We start from the raw sequence: 22,725 nt of genomic DNA, 5'->3' as shown, positions 1-22,725 counted from the left end.
CTTCCATTCGTCTAGATCCCTGCCACTGCGAATTCTGCCTCCACACCCTACCTCGTGCCTTTTCCCTCTCTTAGTCTAAACTTTCATGCCCACTTTTCAAGGCCCAAAGTAGAGCCCCACTCCCTCTCTGAAGTCTCCCCCTACTAGCCCCGGCCCTAAGTCTTACGGCGTACTCACCGGCTTATCTGAGGTATTCCTAACCCCACTCCTTCCCCGTCCCAGCAACCAAAGCCGGGACCAGACGAGAAAGGTCGTAACGAATGAAAAGAATGTGCATCTGGGGCGTGGGAGAGGCTGCAAAGGAGGGAGCTGAAGAGCAGCTGGACCCCATTCGGGGGAAGCCCTCGCAGAGAGCGCCCCCGGCTGCCTGCTTGAGCTGGTTAACAGCTCGATGCCACAGGCCCCTACCGAAAGGAAAAGAGCAGAAGCCGCTGACAACAGCCCCCAGACCGCGGGAAGGAAAGCATTCAACCCCAACCCGGCACCACTTGCCCGAGAAGCCTCCACGCGCCGGAGGTGGCCCGGCGCGCTCCTCGCTCCCCGCCGCGTCTGCGCACGGCGGCCCGCCCCCGAGGCGCAGGCACGCCCTCTCCGCGCCGCTCGCCCCGCCCCCCAGCTCTGCGCAGGCACGGGCAGGGCGCCTTCCTGCTCCCGCGGGCCTCCGTACTGCGTCTAGCCTGAGTGCTCCGTGGTCGCTGGAGCGTTCTTCTGGGGGAAGGCCATAGTTGGGCCGTGTGCCCGGCGGAGGTATCCGCGGAGGTGGTCACAGGGACACTGTTCCAAGACCTGGTCCTTGGCCGGGAAGAACTCAGTGGAGTGGGTGAACAGGCTGGAAAGGGTGGTCACTGCGCTCTGAGTTTGCTCTGGGAGTAAGGAGGAGGGGCCTCCAGGAACGAGCAAGTCACAGGAAGGCAATGAAAAAACACTGAGGCATGAAACATCCTGTACCTTTCCAGGAGTTGCAAAAACAGCAGTGACCGGAGGGAGAGGGCAGTGCTGAACGTGTCTGGATGAAGGGTGGGGCACAAGAGGTTGGGATTTGATCCCAAAAGCCATTAAGGTTCAAAGCAAGCTAGTGACCAATCTTTAACTCACCAACTAGTGAGTAATAAGAATTTGAACCAAGACAAGGGCTGTGAAGAGAGAGTTGAGAAATATTGGGGGTGAGGGGTGCAATCAGCGGACTTTGTGAGGGTCAAGGAAAGCGCATTGTAATATGATTCCCAGGATCCAGAATAGGGCTCCAAGTGACTCAAGGCGGAGGAATCGTGGGACACTATGGAGGAGAGGGCGGAGCATTTGGTGAGCCTGGATGGAACTCTTATCCAAGGAGACTTCCCTGCTCTTGCAAACAGAGCACCTGGAATTGCACAAAAAGTAAGAAAACAGAAAAAGAGGGAAGACGTCCCAATCATTTTATAAAACAAGCATTCCCTGATAACCAAAACCAGACGAAGGCATTAAAGAAGAATGGGAAAACACCTTCAGACTGACCTCCCTCATGAACGTGAACGCAAAAATACCTAACAAAATATAAACAAATCAAGTCCACGAGTATATGAAAAAGCATAATACTTCATGACCAAATGGGATTGACCTAGAAATGCAGGTTGGTTTAAAACATTCAAAGACTCAGTAATTCACCATATAAACGAATGTGGAAAAGCTGATTGTCTCAATGGATAAAGAAAAGGCACATGACAAAATTCAGTACCCATTCATGATAAAAATTGTCAGCAAGCTAGAATGAGAAACACTGTTAACCTGTTAAAAAGACGTCTATGAACACCCTACCACCAGCAGCATACCTGAAGCTGAGAGACTGAATGTCTCCCCTAAGATAGAAAACAAGAAAGAATGCCCACTCTTACCACTTCTATTCCGCTTTGTACCTGAGGTCCTAACTACAGCAAATAGGCAAGAAAATAAATAAGTATATGAATAAAAGGCGCATAGGTCAAAAAGGAAGAAATAAAACTGTCTTTATTCACAGATGTCATGATCTGGGGTACAAAAAAGCTACTGGAACTAATGAATTTTGCAAAATCAGAATACAAAGTCAATATACGAAAGCCAGCTGGATGTCTGTATACCAAAAGTAAACTATTACAAGATGAAATTTTAACATATATACTATTTGCTGTAGCATCCGAAAACATGAAATACATAGGAATAAGTTTAACAAGATGTGTGCCAGATCTGAAAACAAAAATCTATAAAACATTACTGAGGAAAATTAAAGATCCAAATAAATGAAGAAATTAAAACATGTTCATGGATTGGAGGACTCAAAATTGGGATGGCAATTTTCCCCAAATTGAACTATGCATTCAACAAGATCCCAGTAAAATTCCCAGGTTTTTTTGCTTGTTTGTTTGTTTTTGTAGAAACTGACAGGCTGATTCTAAAATTTATATGAAAATGCAAAGAATCTGGAAGACCCAGAACAGTTTTGAAATAGAAGTACAGAGTTGGAGAACTCAACTACCTGATTTCAAGATTTACTATAATGCTACAGCATTCAGGACAGTGTGGCATTGGTATGAGGGTAGGCAGATAGACCAATGGGACAGAATAAAATCCAGAATTAGACCAACATATATGGTTAATTGATTTTTGACAGAAGTGCCAAGGTAATTCGATAGAGAAAGAATAATCTTTCCCAAAAAGGGTGCTAGAGGAATTAGATGTCCACTTAGGGGGAAAAATGAACCTTGACCTTTATCTAACATCATGCACAAAAGTTAACTTCAAATGGATCACAGAAGTAAAAGTAAAAGCTAAAACTGCAAGACTTCTAGAAGGAAACTTCGGAGTTTCACAACCTTGAGTTGAGAAAAGATTTCTTAAAATATAAAAAGCGTGAGCCATAAAAGAAAGAAAAATATTTGGCTTCATCAAATATTTGGCAGGGGAGGAAAGACACGCGGAAAGGCAATGAGCACGAGGGGGCAATAATGCTGCTGCTTCCTGCCTGGTAGCAAAGCACCTCCAGCTGGCGGGCTCCCGCAGCAGGCCTCAGTGGGTCCCCATTGGTCAGGACACTGTTCTCACGGCGTGATCGTGGACCGGCAGCATCCACCTCACCTGGGAACCGGTTACAAATGCAAATTCTGGCCTCAGCCAGACCTCCCCAGTAGAAAACGGTGGAGGTGGGGCCTAGCGCTGTGTGGGTCGACAAGCCGTCCAGGTGCGCCTGAGGCGCAGCGAGGAGGAGAGCAGAAGAACCGAATGGGGCTCATTAGACCCCTCCCGTTAACCCCTTCCCAGGCTTCATAACGGCCCTCTTGTGGGCGGCCGGTCCTCAGGTGAGGCCGGGATGAGGCTGGAGTGAGGGAGCCCGAGAGATCCGAGGAGGAGCGGATGGCGTGAGCCGCGCCCGCGAAGCAGGGACGGTGAGATGGAAGAGGGGCTGCGAGACGGCCGGGCTCCGGGCCGAGCGGACCTGGGACCCGGCACCGCCCGCCTTCCGCGCGGCTGCCCAGCGCCGCAGCCCAGGGTGCGGGGAGGGCCTGCAGGGCAGCCGGGCCCCTCGCGGCCTCCCCTTCTGTTTGGGGCGCTCTGAGCATCCCCGTCCGCGGAGTTCTCCCCGTGGGGGCCCCCAGCTCGGGTGTGGGCAGCTGTGCCGGCCAGGGGTTGTAATGCGCCCCTCTCCGCAGCTGCTCGGCCCCCGCCCCGCATCATGAATCGCAGCCGCACGAGCAGCACCTCCGAAAGGGCGGCACCAGCCTTTCTCTGGGGTGAGTGAGGCCCCAGGCTGTTCTCAGAGCACCCGGGGTCCTGGGGGTGCGTCACCCCGAGGGCTAGGGCTGGAGGGAGAGAGGGGACGCCTCCCTGGAGCCTGCCCTCCCGCACGCCGTCTACCTTCTCAGGCTGTGAGCTAAACCAGGAGAAACCCACGTGGACCTTCAAAGCCCAGAAGGAGGGGAAGCAGGACTGTAAGCTTTTGCTGAGCACGGTGGGTGTCCCCCCGCACCCCGCACCCCCACCAGGAGGGGAGGAAGGTTGGAGCCGGGAGGGAGTTAGGCAGGTACAGAGGAGCAGGTGGGACTGCGCCGTTCCACAGGTGGAGCAGGGTTTCCCTCCTCTGCCCTCGGGGTGATGAGGTTTTCAACCCTATCTGCTTTCGTCCGCTCTCAGATTTGCCTGGGGGAGAAAGCCAAAGAGGAGATGAACCTGGTGGAGATCCTGCCTCCAGGAAGCCATGAAGACAGGAAGAGGAAGCCCATCATCCTTGCCTCCCTTCGGGCCTCTGTCCTCCCCATGGTGAGCCTTTCCCTGCGGCTCTAGGAAACCCTGGCCCAAGCCCTAGGAGGCCCCGCTCAGGCCTCACCCTCTGGGTGGGGATGGACCCTAGGTGGGGTGCCCGCATCCTGCGGAAGTGCAGCTGTGCTAGAGAGGCGCAGAGGCCATGACTAAAGGCCTGGACTCAGGAGGCAGGGAGGCCCGTTTCCAGCCTTGTCCACTCTTTACTAGCTGTGTGACACGTTAAATAACCTCTCTTCCAATCACATTTTCACCTGTTTACTGCTGGGGACCAGACACTGTTGATGATTTACATACTGCTTGTGGATCCAGAAATTTCTCACATCTAATAATTTATCTTGAATTTTCTATGCAAATCTTCGTGAATAATGGCAGTTTTTGTGGTTTGTTTTTTCTAATCCTGTTAACACTGGCTAGGATCTCCAGTATAATAACTCTAACCCTCCAATTAGTCCAGGACAAAAAACTTTCTCTAACACCCTGTATCTGACCCCCCTCTTCACTCTACCTCCACAACACACCCCAGTCTGACCGCATCTCACCACCGCCCTGCTGCATCCTGGTCCAGGTGACCATCACCTCTTGCTCACTCTCATTGCAGGGCCTCCTAACTGGTCTACCGGCCTTCATCCTTGGTCCCCTCTAGTCGATTCCAGGGGGTGACAAACTACTGGATTAAGTCCAGACCACTGCCTGTTTTTGTGAATAAAGTTTTACTGAAACACAGCCACACTCCTTCATTTACATATTACCCATGGCTGCTTTCACTCCATAACAGCACAGTTGAGTCGTCTCCACAGAAACCATATGTTTTAAAAGCCTGAAATATTTACCATCTGTCCCTTTACAGAAGAAGTTCCCCAACCTCTGGTCTATGCTATATACAGCTGCCAGAAAGATCCTTTTAAGCAAAGGTCAAATCCTGTTGATTCTCTGCTAGAACATTTAGATCAGTGGCTTCCTAGTTCATTTAAAGTGAGATTCAAGATCCTTTGTGTTCTGGCCCTCAACAGCTTCCCAGATCTCAACCTTTGCTGCTCCCCCGACCCTAACCCTGCTAAAACCACGCTGGCTTCCTTGATTCTACACCGCGAGTTCCAAACATTCCCCCTCCGTGGGATCTTTACGCTTACTGTTCCCTGTGCCAGGGACACCCTTGCCCACCTCCCCCTTCAATCTGGTGTTTGTTCAGACCTCATCTCATTGGTCTTTCCTGGCTACAAACAGCATCCCGTCTCTCTGCCCAACCCCCAATCGCACTTTCCCCCCATGGGATCCATCACTGACACTGGTTTTCATCTGCCCATTGTCTGTCCCCCAAGTCAGAATATAACTCCAAGAGAGCGAGGATTTCGCCTGGTTTTCTGCATTATCCATAGTGCGTGTATCCTAGTGTCTGCATGTTGTAGGAACCCAATGTCTACTGAATGAGTGAGTAAGTAAGTGGACGAACTGTGTGGGGCTGGTTTGATTGCTAAACTATTGTGACTAATAGTTTTAGATCTACTCAGATGTTTCTGGTTCTTTGGGTCAGTTTTTTATCAGCTGTATACGGTTGAGATTCACCAGTGTTAGGTGTACACTTGAGGAATCTGACAACTGTATATAACTGGGCAAACCACCAAAATCAAGGTAGAGGATTTCCATCACCACCACCACCCCCGCCAAATTTCCTCATGCGTCTTTGCAGTTAATGCCTTCCACCCACCACTGCCTCTGGTAACCACTGACCTACTTTCTGTCACCAGAGTTTAGCCGTTGCTGTAAATTCATTTAAATGGAATCATAAAATACATACTCTCCTGGGCTGGCTTTTTTCACTTAGCATAATGCTTTTGAGATTTATCTATGTTGTTGGTGAAACACTAACATGCTCCTTTCTTATAGCTGGGTAATATGCCACTCTATGATACATATAATACATATAGTGTATATTATATATAAATATATTGCATAATTATATAATATAACATTTATCTTATATATAATACATATACACATATATAATATAAAATTTGTTAATTCACCTATTTATGGACATATGGACATTTTGGGTAGTTCCCAGTTTTGGACTGTTATCAATAAAGCTGCTATGAATGTTTAAGTGTATTTGTATAGACAGGTTTTCATTTCTCTTGGGTAAATACCTAGGAGTGGTACTGCTGGATCATGGAATAAGTATACGTTAAACTTCATACCAAACCGCTAAACTGTCTTCCAAATTGCTGTACCATTCTGCATTTCTACCAGCAATGTTGGAGAATTCCAGTTGCTCCACATCCTCACCAGCACTTGGCATTGTCAGTCTTAATTTTAGCCATTCTAATATATGCAGGGTGGCATCCCATTTTGGTTTCTATTTTTCCTTGATGGCTGGTGATGTTGACCATCTTCTTATTTGGGTTTTGGTCTTTTGTGTATCTTCTTCTGCAAAATGCCTGTTTAGATGCCTTGCCCATTTTTAAACTGAGTTATTCTTATTGACTTGTAGGAGTTTTTTTTAATAGTTTTTGGATATACATTCTTTATCAAAAATATTTCAAATCCTTTCTCCTAGTGCGTGGCTTGCCTTTTCATTTTCATAATCATATTTTGTTTTTTATTATTTTAATATTTCTTAAATGGACCAGAGTAACAAGTATGCAGCTTATCTACTCTGCTGGTTTTTTTGTTTTGTTTTGTTTAGTACTTTTTTTTAAATTGAAGTATAGTCAGTTTACAATGTTGTGTCCGTTTCTGGTCTACAGCACAATGTCCCAGTCATGCATATACGTACATATATTCATTTTCATATTCTCCTCTTTTCTCTTGCACTGGTTTGGAAGCTGCAGAATCTCATTCTAATCTTTATCGGTTCTCCTTAATTTTTTTAACAGTCATGCATGATCAAAGCCTAAAATTAACGTTTCATTCCTCCTGAACCAAGGGGTTCTAATTACCCCCTTCTTAACTTACATGTTGTTATCATGTAGCATTTTAGCTTCAACTTGTTTTAAACCCACTTAACATAGTCCTATTTTTTTTACAAGAATGCTTATTTAGGCCTTTGTTGACTAATTTGTTTTCTCACCACTGCTTTTTGCAACCACTTCTTCCTTCTCAGTTTAACTGCCATCTTTTGGAAACATCCCCTAGTAGGTCTGGGAGTAGTAAACTTACTTGGGCTTTGCTCAGAAACATCTTTATTTTACCCTCACTCCTTGGCTGTCCCTTTACAGAAGAAGTTTCCCAGCCTCTGGTCTATACTATATACAGATGCCAGAAAGATCCTTTTAAGCAAAGGTAAGAGGTTATTTCCCTCAAAACATTGGTGATACTATTTCTGTTCTTCTGGTTCCTAGTGTCACTGTTGAAATCCTCAGTCTCTCTGGTTATTGATCCTTTTTTTTTTTTTTTTTTGGAAATCTGTCCTCTCCAGTTGAGTTTTAGATCCGCTTTGTGCTAGCTGACTGCCATCTCACCATGGCATATTCAGCTGCGGATTTCATCTGTCCAGGGCTTCGTTTCCTGAATATGAGGATCTGTGTTTTGGGATCATTTCTGGAGAATTCTTGGTTGTTACCACTTGGAACGCTGACTCCACTCTCCGCAGTCCCTAACTCTGGTTGGACGCATGTTGGACCCTCTGGTCTGTCCTCCAGGTCCAGCTCCTCCCTCATATTTTGTTCATCTCTCTCTGTGCTGCGTGCGGGGTGGTTTCTTCCCAGCGCTTCCCCAGTTTACTGATTTCTTGCTTCAGCTGGTTCCATCCTGCTTTTTAACCATCTGTTCAGTTTATTTCAATGCTTATGTTTTTGACATCTAGAAGCTGCCTGTGGTTCTTTTGATTTTTTGTAGTATCTTGTTCTTACAGTTCTGATTCCTACTTTTTATATTTTTGGTTTTCGTCAAACTCACGGCACATTGTTCAGGCTGTGATTTCCTTACCTCGGCTTCTCAGCTGTACTGGGCTGCCCCGGCTTCTTTCTGCTGCCGCCAGCAGGGCGGTTTCTCGTGCGTTCTGTCATTTTAGGTGGTGAGCTCGTCTTCTGGTTTGGTTCTGTTTTCTGAAAGAATTCCGCTTGGAAAGGCTTTGGGGTGTCCCAAGAGAGCGGCTTTGTGTTTGCGTCTGCCACTTGCCCCAGGAATGTCCCACGCCTGGGATTTTATACAGAGCTCTTGGCTTGGCAGTTCCCACCGAGTAAATCCAGACTTGGTGTGAGTGAGAGGAACGGCCGTGGAAGACAGGAGACTCTGTGACCCCATCCACGTGTCTTCCTTTCCCTCCTTTGATGGTGGGTCATTCCTACTTGGATGGTTTGGGGTCCTTCAGTCCCCTCTCCTCACCCCGCACTCTGGGGCTTTGTACTGACATGTAGTCCTTTGAGGGCCTCAGCCTCCATACGGTGGGCTCTGTCATGGCTCCCCTCTTAAGCCCAAGGCCTTGTGCTTAAGTGTTACAACCTGAGTGTTACAGCCCTCACTGTTTTCAAGGACGCCCCCCCTCCCGCTCCTGCAGCCTCAGTCCCTGCACGAGCTGCTCTTCACTCTGACCCCTGGGGTCTCTCCTTTCTGTCTTACTAGTCAGGCAGGCAGCAAAAACATTGGATTGCATTTATCCAGCGTCCCTAGGTGCTTGTGGCTGCAGAGTTCCAATTTTTGCTAACTTACTTCCTGTCTGAACCAAAACTCTAAATTAATTTCCCAGCCTCACTCTCCTCTTCTGCAAAGGAATAGCCCCTCCTCTGTGGGCTTCTTGTGAAGATTTAAATGAGACAAAGCAGGTAAGATACTTTGCATGGGGCCTGGCACGTGGTAGGAACTTAAGAAAGGAGTGTCATCATTGTTACCCTAGAAAATTTGCGAAGTTTGGAAGAGTATAAGGACTACAAACACTGCACCACCCACTGAAAATGATGGCTGGCACTTCAGTGTATTTCAAACCTGTATTCCTGTGTGTGTTTCCACATTACTTGTAGGACAGTGGTAGGGCTGTAATACAACTTTGCATCTGCTCTCCTCCTTGGATCAGAGCCTTTGCTGGCTTGGGCTGCCGTAACAAAACACCACGAAGGGAGTGATTTAAACAACAGGTGTTTATTTTGTCACAGTTCTGGAGGCTGGAAGTCTGAGATCAGGGGGCCACTGGACCTCCTCCTGGCTTACAGATGGCTCCCTTCCACGTGTGTCCACACACGGCCTAGAGAGAGAGCGTGGTCTGGTCTGGTCTGCCAAGGGCACTAATCCCATCACGAGTGCCCCACCCTCCGGACCTCATCTGACCCTCCTTGCCTCCCAAAGGCCCCGTCCTCGATACCATCACACTGGGAGTTGGGACTTCACCATAAGAATTGAGGGGGGAGGGGGGACACAGTTTGGTCCAGAGCTGTCGGGCCTCTCTGTGCAACAGCCGCCCCTCAGCCTGGAAGCCTGTCTGCAGTCTTGGCAAGAATGAGCTTCTCAGATCCGTTTTCTCTGACAGAGGCCACGTCGGGAGGAAGGCCCAGAGGGGCTGAGAGTGCAGACAGGTCCAGGGAAGCCGGGAAGCCTGTGTGGTTGAGGACAGGGGATAAACTGAATATTTCTGCAGGAGGGCAGCCCCCGCCGGGGGCCAGGCCTGAGCGGCCCCCCCCTCCCCCTGCAGGTCGTCCTGACGGGGTTGGAGCTCTCTCCTCCAGTCACCTTCCACCTCCGGGCTGGCTCTGGACCCGTGTTCCTCAGTGGCCAGGAATGTTACGGTAAGTCGAGCTTGGGCCTGAGAAACATCTGAGGGTACAGGGCCCAGCACAGGGTCGAGGACGTTACAGCTTCCCAAACCCTTGAAGGCTTCTTGAATTATTAGGGAAGATCCCCAAGGGGGCAGAATCGCCAGCAGCCTGGACTGGAAGGCCACGGGTACGGAGCCTAGCCCCGGATCTCCTGTGCCTCTCCCCACGTCCTCTGGGGGCCGCAGCCCCCCAGCTGTGCCACGAGGGTTGGGGTACACTGGTTTCAGCTTCAGCTGTGGGGGATAAATGGCATATTTGGTAAAAGCGCTCAACATGATGCCTGGTGGCAGCGGTAACAGGGACGCTAGCAAATCGCTGAGCTGTTGACCCTTGATGTTCCTTTAACTGCCCTCTTCTCTGTCCGGTGATGCTTCTTGCATCGGGATTCTCTCCTGCCCCAAACCCTGACAGGCTCCACTTCCCGCGGGGGCAGGTGTGGATTCCTTAGCTGCTGGTTCACCCTCTCCCTCCTCCCTCACCCGCTCCTTCCCGGCGTGAGTCCCCCTCCTGCCCGGCCAGAGCTGCAGCTCACCACCCCCACACCCCCGCCCTCCATCCACTCCTCGGCCCTGACCTTTCAGGGAGGCCAGAGAGGAAACCAGGTGGGCAGGTGAACACTTCCCACTTCCGAGCTGGGATCCCCCAGGACAGGTAGATCTCTGCGGGAGGAGGGCCGAGACCCTGTGGCTCCGAGGCCCCGCTCCTCTCACGCCATCGCTGACACTTCAGACCTACCCTGGGAGGAGGAGGAAGAGGAAGAGGGCCTGGAGGAGGAGGAGGAGGAAGAGGAGGAGGAAGATGATGACGATGACGATGATGATGATATAGACTCGTCCCTAGAGAAGGAGACCCGGGTCAAACAAGTCAAGAGGCTGGCGCCCCAGAAGCAGACAAGCGCTGCCAAGGTGAGGGAGGGGGCCCCCCAGAGGCTCCTCAGGGACCTGGGGGGAGTTGAGAGTTGAGGGCGCTGAGGCCCGGGGCAAGCCCTGCCAGGCGCCTGGTAGGAGTCCACTCTGACCCTGGGCCTCACCCGATCTCCCAATAATGCTTGCGTTTGGTTTCCAGAAAAAAAAGGTGGAAAAAGAAGAGGAGGCAGCGAGGTAACTCTTTCCATCTGTTTACTTAGCCAAAATCTTTTAGCTGAGGTATATAGTGCTCCAAAGAGAATGATGCCGTGGTGTGTGGTACCCAGGGACACAGGTGCACAGGTGTGCTACCACCGTTGGTTGGCACGGCCTTTTTGAAAAGCATTCCACAGTCCTTATCTTCTGACTTAATTCTGCTTCTGGTAGTTCCTTGCAAAGAATCTCATCTGAAATTATATGCACTAGGAAACTTACCACTGCATGACTCAAATAATAGTGAAAAATGGAAGCGTTCTAAATGCCCGTCAATATAATAGTTCCTTAAACTATGTCACAGCTTCTCAATGGAATGAGGCATATGCCATGAAGGGTACAGCCGCCTGGGAAGTGTTTACAGAATTCAAAGAGCAGGATAATAAGTGATTTTCATTTTATTTCACGTTTTTAGAACAAACAAACAAAAAGGTCCTGAAAGGAAACACACCAAAATGTTAATACTGGTAGGAGGTAAAGGAAGTTATAGGTAATTTATCCTCGTTTCTAGTTTGCTGTATTTTGTGCAATGTGGTTAACATTACTTTTATAATGAGAAAGAAACATTTGTGTTTCACACACAAATAAAGGAAAGCAGATGGAAGCTGAGGAAGAAAAAACATCTTGTTTAAAAAGAGAGTCAGAGTGGTCCCCGGCAGGTGACAGGTGGCCAGGCGAATTTGGCAGCTGCCACCTCTCCAGGTCCCAGCCCCCTGCTTCCCGGGCCCAGTTCTCCAGGGTGGGCACCAGGAGGGCGGGGGGCTACTGGCATGGAGCTGAGTGCTCTCTTTCCCTCCCACACCGCCACTCCTCGCCCAACCCCACCCTGTTCCAGATACAGTCTTAAAGACAGGAGCCCTCTGGGCAAGGTGAGTACTGACAAGAAGGGGCTGGCCCCCCTGGGGGAGGGTGTCGACTCTGAGGATGGGGAGGGGACGGGACACTGGAGCCCACCCTTCTCTCATAGGCCAAAACCACAATCAAACCTAAAAAGCCAGGATCCAAGAAATGAGGAGCCAGGAGTGGCCTGGCCTTAGTGACCGAGGGCGAGCCCGCGAGACCTCCATGCTGAGTCTGTGATGGACGTGTTTCGAGGAAACACAGGAGCACCTCACCCCAACTCTTGGTTTCAGCAGGACCGGGGAGGGGGGGGGGAAAGCCCCGACCTGAGGGCCACAATAAAGTTTGCTTTGCTAGGACCTCTGCAGCGGTCTCTCCCCAGGACCTGTTCTTGCCGGCTGCAGTGAGCCCATGTGCCCGGCAGAGGACAGCCGTGTGCCAGCACTTCCCGACCGGGTGCCCCAGCCCGCTGTGTTCTGCTTTCTCTCCCTCTTTTCTTGGCACCATCCCCCTGCCAGCTTTGGGGAAAGACCCAAGTGTCTCAGCCCCCTGACCAGCTTCAACCTTCTGCCCTCTGGCCTGAGGGAGGGAGCCAGAGCTGGTGTGGGTCTTCCTGCCCCCACACTCCTGGCAGGGCCTGGTTTTCCACATACAGAACTGAAGGGTGGCCCCTACCAGGAAGGGGCCAGCCTGAGGCTCTGCGTCTCCAGGCCCCAGCCTAGTCCTGCTGTCCCGGGGGTGCGCGTTTTCCAGGGCGAGCTACCCACAGGGACCTCTCTGGTGTGAAGGTCTGGGCTGGGCAGGAGCCCAGAGGCCTGCACCTTCAAGGAAACCTCCCCAGTGGGGAGACAAGGCAGGCTTGATGGGGGCTGTCAAAGGTCTCGTCCAGGAGGTGAGCCCGTGAGCACGCTCAGGCCCCAGACTAGCATTCCCCCAGGGTAACAGTCAGAGCCACCAGAACAGGGTTCGATAAATTGTTGGAGTAAAGCCAACAGAGGATGGGAAGGAGGGTGAAGGACCCATTGTGTGGCTCTGGCCTCCTGCCCCCTCCCAGCCTGCAGAGCCATTTTGAGGCTGGGTTCGCCCTCGGTGACACACAGATGGCCCCCCTCTTGAGTTTGCTGGCAGGGCCTCTGCTGGGCTTCCCCCTGAGACTCCCCAGCACCCCGACTGGCCAGGCCTGGAGTGGGCCAGTGCAGAATTGACCTTACCCTCTCCCCCAGGACCCAGCGAGTGGGTCCCAGAAGGTTGGAGGTCCCTGAATGCCAAATGCCAGGCTTGAGTCCCCCCCTGCCCCACCCTCCACCCCAGTCCAGCTTTCCTTGATGCCAGAATGGGGTGCAGGGAGGGCAGGGCTGGCATTTTTGCTCCTGTTCCCTACACCCCCTGAGACAGATGCGGGCTTGGTCCCACCCTCTGACAAAGGAGAACAAGCTGCTGGCCTCAGAAACCCAGAGTGACACGGGACATCAGTTCAGGTCTGGCTCCAGGCAGGCAGCTGGTATTCACCATGAAGCTGTGGCTTCATGCCACAGCAATACAGCGTAGGCAAGGCAGGGCAAGTCCCCTCTTCGTGTCGCCTGCAGCCTAGTGGAAACACAAGAGCCAACGCCGTATTGTCAGTTACCGTCCAGTGCTTTGGAGGAAGTAAAACCGGCTAATTTCCAGGGCGGGGAAGTGCTGTTTCATTAGATCTGAGAAGATCCCCTGAGGGTGGTGGTTACACATGGAGCTGACAGAAGGACATTCCTAGGAGCAGGAAAAGAGGGTGCAAAGGGCCTGAGGCAGAACAAGCTTGGAGGTTTGGAGGGAAAGAAGGCTGATACGATCACAGTAATAACACTGGGAGCTGGGCACCGCTCTAAGTGCCTCCCATGGACTCACTCCTTTCATCCTCACAACCGTGCCTTGAGGTGGATATTATTGGCCCCATTTCTCAGATGTGGAAAGTGAGGCACAGAGAGGTTAAGCAATGTGCCCCCAAGGGCACACGGCCAAGAAGGTCACACAGCCAGGGAGTCCAGCCCAAGCACTTGTTTTTAACCACTCTTGGCGGGGAGAGGGAGGTGTGGGCCGCAGCCAGAGCGCTAGGACACTGAGAGCAGAGTGGGAGTTAAAACAGAGTCCGCCGTATAACTGGAGCCCAGCATGGGCAGCTCCGGAGCGGTTATAGCAAAGCCAGTGTCCGCGAAGGTGCTTCTCCCCTCCACCAGCCCCAGGCAAGCACCCAGTTCTCTGGCTCAGCTGTGGGCCTGCACAGAGGGCACTCAACAGCTAAACCGCTGACCATTTGATTTCCACGTGCCGGCAGGAGGTGGGGCTCAAATAGCAAAGATGGGGGGCGTCTGTCTGCACTGTTACAGTGTCCTTCACCCTTCTCCAGCCCTTCTGTTTGTCAACAGGAAAAGGGTGGGCTGGGGTCAAAGCAGGTGGTGACAAGTGGCAGGTCCCCCCGCAGGTGGGCTGTGTGTCTGCACAAGCCAGGCTGTTAGGAGCAGGCGTGAGACGCCCCAGTTGGGGGATGTTGAACTTGGCACTAGGGGGTGGGATTAATCACCTTGGCCCAGGCTACTTCTCACTTCCCTTGTCACCTCCTGCCACCCCCCATAAATGTTAATGAACCCTACCCTTCTCCCCTCTCCCAGCTCCTCTCCTCAGGGGAGAAAGTCAAAATTTAGGAAAACCGAGGATGGACCTCATCAGAGTGCCCCTGCCCCTCTCTCTTTCTTGTGGAGCTTGACGCTTTTCAGGAAGTGTCCTTCATCTCAGTTGACGTGATGCCAGTTTTGACAGCATCAGCAGTCTCCCATTCCCTTTTTATAACTTAGGAAGGTGAGACCAGAGAGGCAAAGGGACTTGCTTCAGGTCACACAGCCGGCAAGGGCAGGGACCAGGGAATGAGGACAAAATCCAGAGTCCTGACCTGGAACACTCCCCACCTGGGGACTTCCCAGGGGGGTAAAGGGGCAAACGAGGTCAAAGACCAGGCCTGCAGGTGCAGAAGGGGAAGGGATGAAGAGTGGAAGACGCTGCACCCATGAAACAGGCTGCCCAGCTGTACCCCAGAGCCCCCTGGCACCAGCCCCTGGCTGAGCCCCAAGGCCAAGCTTGACTGCGGGCATCTGTTACCATGGAGACCCAGGCTGGGCTGGGGGCTGGCCAGTGGCAGCAGGCCCTCCCCCCGCTGATAGGAACCAGGCTCTCGGGCTCAGAGACCTTGGGTCCAGGTGAAACTCCCCCACCTGCCTCTCCTCACTGGCTTCCGTCCCCCAGCTAACCCCTCCACCCCGAACCCCAAGCCTGAGCTAGTCCCTCCATGCCTCTCTGCTCTTCCCTATGACTCCTCGGGACTGAGATCAGGAGGAGACAGCCTTTAATACCCTCTCGAGGGAGCTGGGAGCTGGTGAGGATGTGGGCATGAGGCTTCCCAGAGAACAGAGATGGAGCTGGCACCCATCACGGTGGACAGGTAGATTCGGGGACGCTCCTACGGAAGAGGCAAAGTTTAAATTGGGCCCCAAATGGTGGTAACAATGTGGAAAACAGAAATGGTCAGGAAGATCGGCCTGGGCAAAAGCAGAGAGGCGGGATGGCTGGGGTTTGTTTGGAGAACAATGAGCCCTGGGCTCGGAGTCTGGGCACCCGGTACCTTGTCCCAGCCAGCTGTGCTGCTAATCAGCTGTGAGACCCTCTTCGGGCCTCACTGGTGAATCAGGAGCCTGGACCACATCAAGAATCTCTAAGATCCCTTCCAGTTTTGACCTTCTTTCTGATTGATTCCAACCCTGGACACCCGTGGGGCGGGGGCCTCCACCGGGCTCCCCAGGCCAGCTCTGGCTCAGCACACCCCTGAGTCCCCCCAGCAGGGCACCTGGGGCGGAGCTGGGGCCCAAGTGCAGAGCTGGACAGGGCGGGAGGTGTCCCTGCCTGTCTGCATGTGGGGAGGGGTGGCAGACAGCTTTGTGGATTGATCCAGCTCAGGAAGGTGAGAAGGAGGCCTGGAGGTGAGAGTTTTGCCCTCCCACTCGTCCCTTTAGGTAAATAAATCCACATCCAGCATTTCCCCTTTTCTTCCCATCCTGGGGGCACGGAGACCTCCCGGGAGCCCAGAGCTGAGGTGTGAGCTTCCCTCAGCCCCCCTAAGCACGAGCCCCCTTCTGCGGGCACCATCAGCTGCCTTCTGCAGGGAAGGAACAGTGCAGAGTCCCTGGTCACCAGCTCCCAGGACCTGGGACATTGGGATATCTCGGGCGGGCAGGTGTTGTGCTGTAGAAAGAATCCGTGCTAGAGAGAAAGAGCGTGGACTTTGGAAACCCGGCTGCACCATTCACGAGCTGGGTGGGTCCTCAGCAAACAACCCACCACTGCACCTCAGTGTCCTCATCTGCAGGATGGGGGTGATACCTGGTGGTACAGAGCAGGGTGGCACCGGAGGTCATACAAAGAGGCTGCCAGGCGCTTCATCCCAGACAGCTGCTGGGGGACACGGGGAGAAGGCCCCGAGCTCCTCCCAGCCCTGAGAGGCTCAAGGATGGCTGCTGCCTTGACGGGATGGCGAGCGGGGCCCAGGACATATACTGTTGACTTCTGCTCAACAGCAGCTGTCTCACTTGGTCCTCCAACATCCGAGGCATTACCGTGCCCATCTCTCAGAGGAAACCGCCAAGGCCCAGAGGGAGGCGGCTTGTGCCAGGGCACCCGCTCTCCTGTTTCTGTCTCTGGCCAGTTTTCGAGACTCCTTGAGGTCCATCCACAGCCCCAGCTGCACCTTCCTTCCTTCCCCACCCGCAAACTGTGGCACCAACTATTTGCTGCCAGGCAAGACAACCTTAACCCCTCCTTCCCAGTGCTGGCCAGACAGCAGATAGGGGCAGCAGGGGTGCCCAAGACAGTGGAAGCAACCGCTCCTGGCCAAGCCCACCTCCTGCCCCCTGGAGGGAGGCTCCTCCTTTTAAGGCTGCTTCTGGGAGTTTCCAACCCCGAGCCAGACCCAGCGACCCCAGGCCTGGACTGACACCTGCAGCTCACCCTTGGGGAGGTGGGGCAGGAGAAGCTGGCCCTGAGAGGGGAGGAGGGGCCTGGCTGTTGGGGTCTGTGAGGGTCAGGAATAACGCAAGGCCAGCCTCCTGGTCCAGAAGGCTCCAGCAGCTCCATCCTCTGCGCTTGGGTAGCCCAGCGAGAGGCTGGCAGCCCCCGCCAGCCAGCGGCTGCTTTGCAGTCTCACTGGCCAGGAAGGTGGACCCCTCACACCTCAGTCTCCCAATTACGCCCTCCTCCCCCTCATCCTCCTCCCCTCTCTTCTCTCTCCTCCTCCTCCTCCCCTCTCTCTCCTCCTCTCCCCACTGAAAACCTGTGGCTTGAAGAGACCTTGGCTTCTCTGGGACTCTGCCCCCGGGGACTGCCCACATCTGCTCCTGACTTTGGGGGCAGGAGGGCGACGGCCCCAAGAAATCTCTCCGGCGATGGGAGCCGCCCGCCTGCTGCCCAGCGTAACTCTGTAAGTGCGCTGCCTCTCGGACTGCAGTCTTATTGCCATTTCCAGCCTCAGGGCAGACCTCACCTTCCCGGGACTCCCATCCGGATAGGCAGGGTGGGGCAAGAGTCGGGGTGGGGGTGGGCGCCTGGTGGGCCCCTGGGCCGGCTGCTGGCACCCACACCCGGGTCTGCCTTGTCTCCCACACAGGTGCCTGCAGCTGCTGATTCTCTGCTGTCAAACTCAGGTAGGTGGGGGCTCCCCACTATCTTTTCCCCATCTCTCCCACCCAACCAATGGTGGGGGGGTGGGGGCAGTCTCCCTTTGGTGGACAGAGGCAGATCCTGGCCTCTCTCCAGGTCCAGAAGACTCTGAGGTTTGTGGAGGGTGGGATGGGGCAGGAGAAGGGACTATGGCAGATGTGGGGTCTGATGGAGGTTTTTCTTTCCGCCTTCCCGAGTTCCCCTGAGGTCTCTGCTTCTTCCTCCATCCCTCCACACTGGGTTCCTCACAAGGTTAAGTGCAGGGGCAGCCGGGCCTGAGGGATGGAGCCCAGGAGTGGTCGGAAGAGGGTGGAAGTGATGGCTCAGGTGAGGCTTGTCCTCACAAGTGTCAGAAAGGACAGGTTTCCAGGCGAAGCCACCTGTGTGTTCCACCCACCACCCCACTCCCACCAACATGGATGTCTTGCGGGTCACTGTCCTGGGGAGTCGTGTGGGCAGTCAGAAGGCCCAGCCAGGCTGGGCGACTCCTTACCTTCCGGGCAATGAGGTCAAGCCCAGAGAGGCTTGTATGGGACAAGATTCAGGGTTTGCCTCTCCACACCCCCCCACCCCAAGTGAGCCTCCCCCATGCACACCTCCCCCCCAGCCTCAGCCCCCTGTGCGAGCTCGGTCCCTTTTTGTGGTCCTTCATAAAAGTGCAGCTATTAAAATGCAGTGGTCCAGAACCGCTCTGGGGAGAGATCGCTTGGCTTTCCCAGGCCAGAGGCCCGCTTCTCTTCATATCCAGTGGGGACTTTTTTTGAAGGTAAATGCCTTTTCTCTGCGAGAGGGAAAGGGGCTGCCTTTGAAGCAGTGGGGGGGTGGGAGAGAGAGAGAGAGACAGCCCCCCCTTTTCCTTCCCCCTTTTGCTCTAGCCCCCGTTCCAGGCCTTTTGCTTCACACATCCAGGGAGCGCAAGAAGAAAGCCCCCAGCCCGGCTGGGAGGGGGCTGGGGGTGGGCCCAACCTGTTCTGGAAGGGGAATTAGCACAATGGTGCGGCTGGCCGGGGCGTTTATGGCCTGGCTGAGGCCCCATTCAGGACTCTCAGGGAAGGTGGCAAAGCTGTCCTTTTCCCCTTGAAGTGCCCCCTCACCCCCCCTCGGAGGGGGGGCCGGCAGGCCGGACCACAGCCATGCTTGAGGGGCCGTCTGACAAGCAGCTGTCTGCGGCAGTGGAAGGGGAGGTGCCCCCGCAGCGGGGACATGAAAGGGACAGGCAAGGTCCCGCGGGGAGAGCGACTTGTGGGCTGTGGGCTGTGGGGGGGCGTGGGGCTGCTTTTGTGCAGGGCTTGAAGGGGACAAGGAGAGGAGGAGGCTTTGGGGGGGCCCTCTCGGCTCCTGACCTGGAACAGACAGCCAGAAGAAGGCTGCCCGCCAAGAGGGGCGGAGGGCCTGAACCTGGGCCAGGAGGCTCCGGGGCTGGGGACGGGCCGGACCCCATCCAGGGTCCTGGGCCAGCCAGACCCCACCCCCTGGCAGGGAGGCAGGTCCCCCACCCCAAATGCCGGCCTCGGGTTTTCCCAGGGTGGGGTGTGGGGTGGACAGTGAGTCCACAGACACTGCTCTCACGGGCTGGCGCATGGGCGAACCGGGGTGGGAAACGAACAGTGACACACATGAAGGGTTAACCCCGAGCAGGTTACACTGTCAGCCTGAGGCTGCCCTCTCACCTCCTCCTTCCTCAAAGCTGATACTTCCCACCCCACCCTCGAGGAGAGAGGGGCCCCTGACAGATGCTGGTCTGGGTCTGGCTCTGTCCAGATGGTTGCGCTCGGGCCCGGGATGAGGGTGGACTTCGGGGATTTGGGGCAGGGGAAGGCTGTCCCAGCATAGACCAGCAGGATCCAGGTGGAGAGAGAAACGTTTTAGTGCGAGAGCTGAGGCTGTCACCAGCAGCTGGGAAATGTCATCCCGCTCTGCACCTTGCTGGGGAGAGAGGGCAGGAAGTTGTCTGTTTCTCTCCCACTCAGCGCTGCAGATGGAAGGAGAGACCAGGCCCAGAGAAGTCCCTGTTCTGGCTTTGAACGGTGCTCAGAGGGAAACAGCCCCTCTCCTCTCCCAGGAGAGCATCAGGTGGTGGCACAGGCAGATGACCTCACAGGAGAGCCACTGGGCCACCACCGGTAATGCCTCCACCTCCCTCCACTAAGGAGGCAACTTATGCCTAGCGGAGGGAGGAACCCTGGAAAGGGTGACTGGCTTCTCTGAGGGCCCTGAGCACCCAGGAGGAGTGGTAGGGGAGATGGGCCTGTGCTCAGGAATCCTCGGTTAGTGCTATAAAGAAATGCTTACAGTGGCCGTAAAAGAGCCTAATTAGGAGGGTCTTAGAGCCCCCACAATGGTTTCAAATGACTAACAGACCAGCGGCTACATGTGCACATACGTGTGTGCACGTGTGCTTGAGTGTGTGTGTGCATACGTGTGTGTGCATGTGTTCAGCATGGTCTCCTTCGAGGCCAGTGTGAAGGACTATGGAGACGTCTGGTCAACCTGGCTTACAGAGCCAAGCCCCTGGAGTTTTGGAGAGAGGACAAGCTCTGATCCTAGAGGCAGGACAGGAGGTGGGGGGAAATCGGTCACTAATGAGCTGTGTGGCCCTGTGCACCTCCTCTATAGACCAGAGGGACCGAGTACCAGCACCCTGAGCGTACTTCCAGCTCCCAGAGTCATGATGCCAAGCCTGAGCTGTATAACCAGGTGTCCTCTGGGCCTGGGAAGCTACCAGTCCTCTGCTCCATGGCAGATGAGGTCCAAGAGGTCATGATGACTGGCTCACCCACTGGCCTCGGAAGGTCATGGCCAGATGCACCTCTATTTCGCAGGGCAAATGACCCGCCCCCACCACACTTGCCTCTGCACCCCTCCCCTGGATGGACCTGCGGTGGTGTCACCCAAAGCAAATTGACACTATTTTTCCCTTGGTAACCGCAAAGGGGGAGAATCACCCGTCTCCTAATTTTAACCAGTACGTGAGGGACCAGGGGGCCATGACCGACCAGCTGAGCCGGCGGCAGATCCGCGAGTACCAGCTCTACAGCCGGACCAGCGGCAAGCACGTGCAGGTCACCGGGCGTCGAATCTCCGCCACCGCTGAGGACGGCAACAAGTTTGGTGAGACCCAGCCCTCCCCGGAGGCCACCCGCACCCCTGCCTGGCCTCGCCTGGCCCGTTGTCCCCACATGTGTCAGGGTGGAGACCAGCAGTGAGAGATCAGGGAGAAGCCTCTAGGGGAAGGGCCCCCCAGGGTCTCCCAATGCCCCCCTCCGCTGAATTCAGGGGTCATGCTGGTGGGGGAGCTCTGCCGCATCCCTGGGCTGGCAGCCCCGATGGACGATGGACGGAGGTCTTTGTCCCCCTCCCCCATAGCCAAGCTCATAGTGGAGACTGACACGTTCGGAAGCCGGGTGCGCATCAAGGGGGCTGAGAGTGAGAAATACATCTGCATGAACAAGAGGGGCAAGCTCATCGGGAAGGTGAGGCCCGGAGGCCGGAGGCCGGGGAGGAAGGAATGAATGCATCTTCCCGGGGTGGGGGACGCAGGGCCCCAAGAGCTTTCCACTGCCCTCTGCTGGGCCCGACCCAGAACCGTGGTTTCCTCTGCTCTCACCCCACCACTCAGCCTCTCTCCAGTCACTCCATTTAAATGAGTCCTTGGGGGGCTAGAAGCCCCCTGAGGACACTGGCTAATCCATAAGTATCTGTGGCTCTGATAGGGTATTTTTCCCAACATAAATGAGTAAGAATTTCAGCACCTACATCAGGTCATAGCCCTTGTGTTGAGGGCCGGTCAGGGTTGAGAGTTGGGCCTTCATACAAGGCCAGAAGCTCCCCCAAGGTCAGTGGGGTCCATAAGCTCCAAGCAGCAAGACGCTTGTTAATTCCCTACTCGTGTCACCACCTCCTAGGGTAACCACTAGTTACACTAGCTACAACGGGGCCAGAGCTGTCGGGCATGGAGAGTTCCATTTCCTTTGGCATCGGCCAATCCTGGCTTCTGATTCTGGCTGTTCTCACCGAACATGTGCTTATTTTTGTCAAGCCGCAGGCTTCTCATCTGCAAAATGGGCACAGTGTCAAAGTTATCTATAGAGCCAGATGGGCCACTGTTCTACAAACATTTGCCCCTTCTTTCCATCAGACTATTGCCTCCTTTCCCCCAACCCAGCAACGCCATTCACTCAGAACGTCCTCGAGCACGAGCATCCGCTGGGTAGGCACTGAACTGCAGAGTGACCTTGATCGTTCTGCCACATCTGGGTAAACTGAGGCTCAGCCTGGCTAAATACCTCGCTCAAGGTGTATAACTTCCGATGACAAGGTTTATTTCAGTTCTGATCTGACTCCAACAAAGCTTGTTCCTTCCTCCCACCTTCGTGTCTCCGACCAAGGCGCCCACCTCGCCGGGCAGAAATCCTTGGGCTCACAGCCCCTGACGCTCCCTCCTCGGCCCTACCACATAGGCCCATGAGTCAGACAAGCCAGCCAGGGTAGGCAGACATAGCCCTCCTCTCCTTCCTCTCCCCGCAGCCCAGCGGGAAGAGCAAAGACTGCGTGTTCACAGAGATCGTCCTGGAGAACAACTACACGGCCTTCCAGAACGCCCGGCACGAGGGCTGGTTCATGGCCTTCACGCGGCAGGGCCGGCCCCGCCAGGCCTCCCGCAGCCGCCAGAACCAGCGAGAGGCCCACTTCATCAAGCGCCTCTACCAGGGCCAGCTGCCCTTTCCCAACCATGCCGACAGGCAGAAGCAGTTCGAGTTTGTGGGCTCAGCTCCCACCCGCCGGACCAAGCGCACTCGGAGGCCACAGCCCCTGACGTAGTCAGGGACCCCGGGGGCGGCCTTCCCATCCCCTCCCCTTCCTAATCCAAAGACTGGGCTGGGGTGGAGGCAGGGGAGGCCAGAGCCCCCAAGGAGGATGCTGAGGACCACCGAGCATCAGAGTCCCCCTCCCTGGAAAGGAGCAGGACTGCCACTACCCGGAGCCTGCACTGGAGGAGCCCCCTGGATCACGGGGCA

The 22,725-nt window shown here is 54.5% G+C and overlaps 2 protein-coding genes across 5 annotated transcripts; both read left to right on the top strand.

Annotated features, from left to right (window-relative positions):
* Positions 1–536: 536 nt before the first annotated feature.
* NPM2 (nucleophosmin/nucleoplasmin 2) lies at positions 537–12,418 on the top strand. 3 transcript variants are annotated; one of them, XM_032471032.1, is made up of 9 exons: positions 537–3,395; positions 3,660–3,740; positions 3,873–3,958; positions 4,141–4,266; positions 9,890–9,983; positions 10,854–10,918; positions 11,079–11,113; positions 11,967–12,000; positions 12,099–12,418. In XM_032471032.1, exons 2-9 carry the CDS (start codon positions 3,683–3,685, stop codon positions 12,141–12,143), a joined length of 543 nt encoding a protein of 180 aa, XP_032326923.1. In that variant the 5' UTR covers positions 537–3,395; positions 3,660–3,682; the 3' UTR covers positions 12,144–12,418. The 3 variants fall into 3 exon arrangements, with proteins under 3 accessions (XP_032326923.1, XP_014410963.2, XP_032326922.1); XM_014555477.2 differs by having other exon boundaries at positions 10,743–10,918; XM_032471031.1 differs by having other exon boundaries at positions 9,836–9,983; positions 10,743–10,918.
* Positions 12,419–17,433: 5,015 nt separating this feature from the next.
* On the top strand, positions 17,434–22,542 carry FGF17 (fibroblast growth factor 17). Of its 2 annotated transcripts, none has more exons than XM_032470874.1 (5): positions 17,434–17,468; positions 17,655–17,691; positions 20,674–20,818; positions 21,074–21,180; positions 22,235–22,542. In XM_032470874.1, exons 1-5 carry the CDS (start codon positions 17,434–17,436, stop codon positions 22,526–22,528), a joined length of 618 nt encoding a protein of 205 aa, XP_032326765.1. In that variant the 3' UTR covers positions 22,529–22,542. The 2 variants fall into 2 exon arrangements, with proteins under 2 accessions (XP_032326765.1, XP_032326764.1); XM_032470873.1 differs by having other exon boundaries at positions 20,641–20,818.
* The last annotated feature ends 183 nt before the right edge of the window (positions 22,543–22,725 follow it).

Source organism: Camelus ferus, chromosome 31, assembly GCF_009834535.1.
Source record: "Camelus ferus isolate YT-003-E chromosome 31, BCGSAC_Cfer_1.0, whole genome shotgun sequence".
Lineage (NCBI taxonomy): Eukaryota > Metazoa > Chordata > Mammalia > Artiodactyla > Camelidae > Camelus > Camelus ferus.
The sequence above is the reverse complement of the archived record's forward strand: the minus strand, read 5'-3'. Positions and strand labels throughout refer to the sequence as shown.